Source organism: Aegilops tauschii, chromosome 1 (assembly GCF_002575655.3).
Source record: "Aegilops tauschii subsp. strangulata cultivar AL8/78 chromosome 1, Aet v6.0, whole genome shotgun sequence".
NCBI classification, from domain to species: Eukaryota; Viridiplantae; Streptophyta; class Magnoliopsida; order Poales; family Poaceae; genus Aegilops; species Aegilops tauschii.
The window spans coordinates 291,830,093-291,833,538 of NC_053035.3; the positions used below are offsets into that span (position 1 = coordinate 291,830,093).

A 3,446-nucleotide genomic window follows, 5' to 3' on the forward strand; every position below is an offset into this window, starting at 1 on the left:
GGCACATCCGCATCGCAGGCGATGGTGCCGGCGAGGCTGCCCCCAAACGACGTGGGGACGGCACTGGCTGGGGACATGAACCCCAGCCCCCGGAGCCTGGCACGCGTCAACGCCAACGGGCCCGGAGGGCCTGGGCTGCGTCAAACGTCGTCGGGCGCCGAAGCGACCAGGCAACTCAGCGACCTCGCCCTCTCCGAGGTCATCCGCCACGGCACCATCGTCGAGTAGGACGGAGGCGCTCCTCCAGAGTCGCTGCTGCACCGAGAGAAGAGGAGTTGGCAGCCACTCCTCCCGACGACAAGGACGACAAGATGCCTGTTGGTTGGCTGCTCCCCATCTCTCGCCCATCTCAATCTCCTCCTCACCGCCGACCTCGGCCCTAGCAAGCTCGACCCTCCAACGCGGGCAGCGGCAAGTCCTCTGCTCTCTTGTCATCCCTTCCTTCAGGTTTGGCGCCTTTCCCTGAACGAAGCACGAGTGTATGTTTCCTTCAGATTCCGTCAAGGAATTCCAACTTGTTGGTCTAGATAGACATTGTAGCCTCGTTCCATCAAGGAATTATTGCAGCTAGGCGAGTTGATTACCTGGTACCCATGGAACGCTAACTAAAGCCAGCATCTGGTGTGTTTTGATTTTGGTCAATTTGATCTCCCCAAGTATGCATACACATCAGTGTGTTATGATTTTGTGATTTGGGTGCATTGTTTCCTGATTAACATGAATTTAGTTAATACATCACCTTAATTTGGATTAGTTACTAACCATGGTGAGCAAGATCTAAACAAGCAAGGCGTTTATTAACTTGGCAGTGTTAATTAAGAAATTTTGATGAAGCACACGCTATTAATTTCAGCAGCACTCTCTGCCTTTGCACTATTAATTTCAGCAGCACTCTCTGCCTTTGCACTATTAATTTCAGCAGCACTCTCTGCCTTTGCATGTGAATTAATGGATCTGTCACCTTTGGATACAAACCAATGGATATGGCACTTAGTGTTATGAATCTTATGAACAAATTAACATCACTGATGTGTATGCATACTTGGAACATTATGATATGTATGCACACTTGAATGGTAGTAACTTGAATGCATCAATATCAGTGCTATAGAGTTGTTTTCTGAGCTAGTTCTGTTTACTATTAATATAGGTCTATTAGTCACCAATACTTTCGTGCTATGCTATAGTAGACCCTGTTCATATTTATTAGCTAAGCTTGCTTGTTCTTGGCATCTATATGGGTGCCATTTGTGTTTCACGCTTTTTCTGAAATGAAATAATAGGTCTATTAGTCACCAATACTTGAGTGAATCTAACTCCTTACCTGCTATGCTATAGTATGCCTTGTTCATATTTATTAGCTAAGTTTGCTTGTCCACGTGATCCATATACATGCCATTTGTTTTTCAGGATTTCTCTGAAATGAAATAATAAGGTGCACACTCCATGGACCAGGACGACCACCAGGACCTCCGCGGCGATGATGAAGCCCCGCACATGTTCGAGCTCGATGGAACAATAGTGCCTCGGTGTGGTGCAGCCGAGTTGGGCCAACGATTACGTCTCCATGGTCCTCGACCGCCTCGATGGCTTCTAATTCGGGTAAGCCAAGCAACATCCCCATCCCCATGGTCATTTCAGTTTTAGAGCCTCCTTATGTTTTGTGTGTGTGTGTGCTCATGACGCTTCTCTTCATGGGGATGGGGGATCCTCAACAGGACAACAAGTCATCTGTAGGGAGGGATTCTGTCATTGCTATATACTCTAGTTCCAATCCATGGACGACATCCACAAGGACCAAGACGTCGAACACCTCATCCAGCCAGCCCCCGCACAAGGTCGTTCCCTGCTCTACCCTCCCTACCTTAACTCAACAAATAAACATTGATGTGATGATACAAATACTTACTTGTTTAAAAGTATCTCTAGACAGGAGGTGCATTTCTGAGATCAATTTGAAAATGACTTGTTATTTGCCTGCTTGACTCAACTTCTGGTTTATATAAGTCACATAGAAGCACTTCAAAAAATTGTATGCACAAGTAACTTAGAAGCAACTGATGGTAATAAGCTCAAGTGTTGAATATTCAAGGTTATAGCTGCTCGAGCGCAGAAATACAATATTGCAATGCTAATCAATAGCTTTCACTGTTACAAATCATTCTTTAAGTTCATTGAGAAGAACACTATTATTTTCGTTTCTGCCATATTTAACACTTATAATGTGCATGCACTCTGCAGCCCAAGCACCATGAAGACCCGTCTTGGCCAGCACCAGAAGCGCCATGGGCAGTGAAGACCAGCAGCTGCATGACCACACTCAGCCATCTCCGGCCATGGCGACAGACTGCAACACAGGTATGAATCCCTCCTCCCCTTCACCTTCTCTTCTACTTCTACACAGTTCTGGGCAGTGTTTCTTTCTCTCTTTCGGATCTAAGCATGAGCATGGGCAGATTCTACTATCTATGTGGCTCGAGGTTTTTGTGGCTGTGATTTGGGAGGATCCAAGAATAAGATGGTTTTAATTGCCTGTTATGTTAATCAAATTAGATGCTTGCAAGTTTGGTTCCATGTGTCAAATCCTCCCCTCCAAACACGCCATTGGTTTTGTTGCAGATTGTCATGCTAAATTTTCTTATATTTCTCACTTTCTGATTTAACAACCTCTGTTTTGTTTTATTTGGCAGCTGCTCATCCATTGGTGTTGCTGCTCTCCTCTTGTTTGTCATCATGAACACACCGTTGGTGTTGCTGCTCTCCTTTGGTTTGGCTGCCATCGGCCGTGAACGCCAACTGACAGGACTCTAAACTATGCCCTTCTTATTTCTGCCTGATTCACCATGGACAAGTTTCTTACTGGTTGAGCGCATGAACACTCTACATAGCTGAGGTGACGATGCAGACCAAATCTTCTTCAAGTACAGACCCATAAACTGCATCGGCTTGGAGTCGGGCATGCATGAGGTCTCCTTTTACTTACTCCATACTCGAAGGTGCACTACTGCAGGATGCTGCTAACGCGACACCACGATCAGAGACCCTTTGACGAAACTGTGTGCGATGCCATAATCGCAAATGGTGGTGTAAAAAATTGTTAAAAAGGTGCAAAAGTTTGCGACGAAGGATGCATAAAACACGGTTCAGATTTTAGTTGCGTGTGCAATGCAGGGCATACGATTCAGCTTAATTAATTGTTTGCGATGAGGGGAACAAAAGAAACGGGCAGCCAGATGAAGGTGTGTGTGATATACAGCATATGGTTCACTCGAATGAACTGTTTGTGATTAGGCAACACAAAAGAAACGGTCAGCCAGATCAAGGTGTGCGATATATGGCATGCGGTTCACTCGGATGAACTGTTTGCGTTGAGACATGAGATCATAAATGGTTCAACTTAACAAGATGTGTGTGATACGCGGCAAACAGGTCTGTAATCGGAAACG

At 45.7% G+C, this 3,446-nt stretch overlaps 1 protein-coding gene across 1 annotated transcript; it reads left to right on the forward strand.

Moving 5' to 3' along the window:
* Positions 1–327: 327 nt before the first annotated feature.
* Positions 328–2,987, forward strand: LOC109780989 (uncharacterized). The gene is made up of 5 exons (XM_045234742.2): positions 328–447; positions 1,456–1,602; positions 1,719–1,838; positions 2,242–2,358; positions 2,691–2,987. Exons 2-5 carry the CDS (start codon positions 1,498–1,500, stop codon positions 2,787–2,789), a joined length of 441 nt encoding a protein of 146 aa, XP_045090677.1. The 5' UTR covers positions 328–447; positions 1,456–1,497; the 3' UTR covers positions 2,790–2,987.
* The last annotated feature ends 459 nt before the right edge of the window (positions 2,988–3,446 follow it).

Coding starts and splice junctions, on each gene's coding strand:
- LOC109780989 (XM_045234742.2), top strand. CDS start 1,498: ATGTTCGAGCTCGATGGAACAATAGTGCCTCGGTGTGGTGCAGCCGAG. Junction 1,839..2,241: donor CCAGCCAGCCCCCGCACAAG/GTCGTTCCCTGC, acceptor TGCACTCTGCAG/CCCAAGCACCATGAAGACCC. Junction 2,359..2,690: donor GGCGACAGACTGCAACACAG/GTATGAATCCCT, acceptor TTTATTTGGCAG/CTGCTCATCCATTGGTGTTG.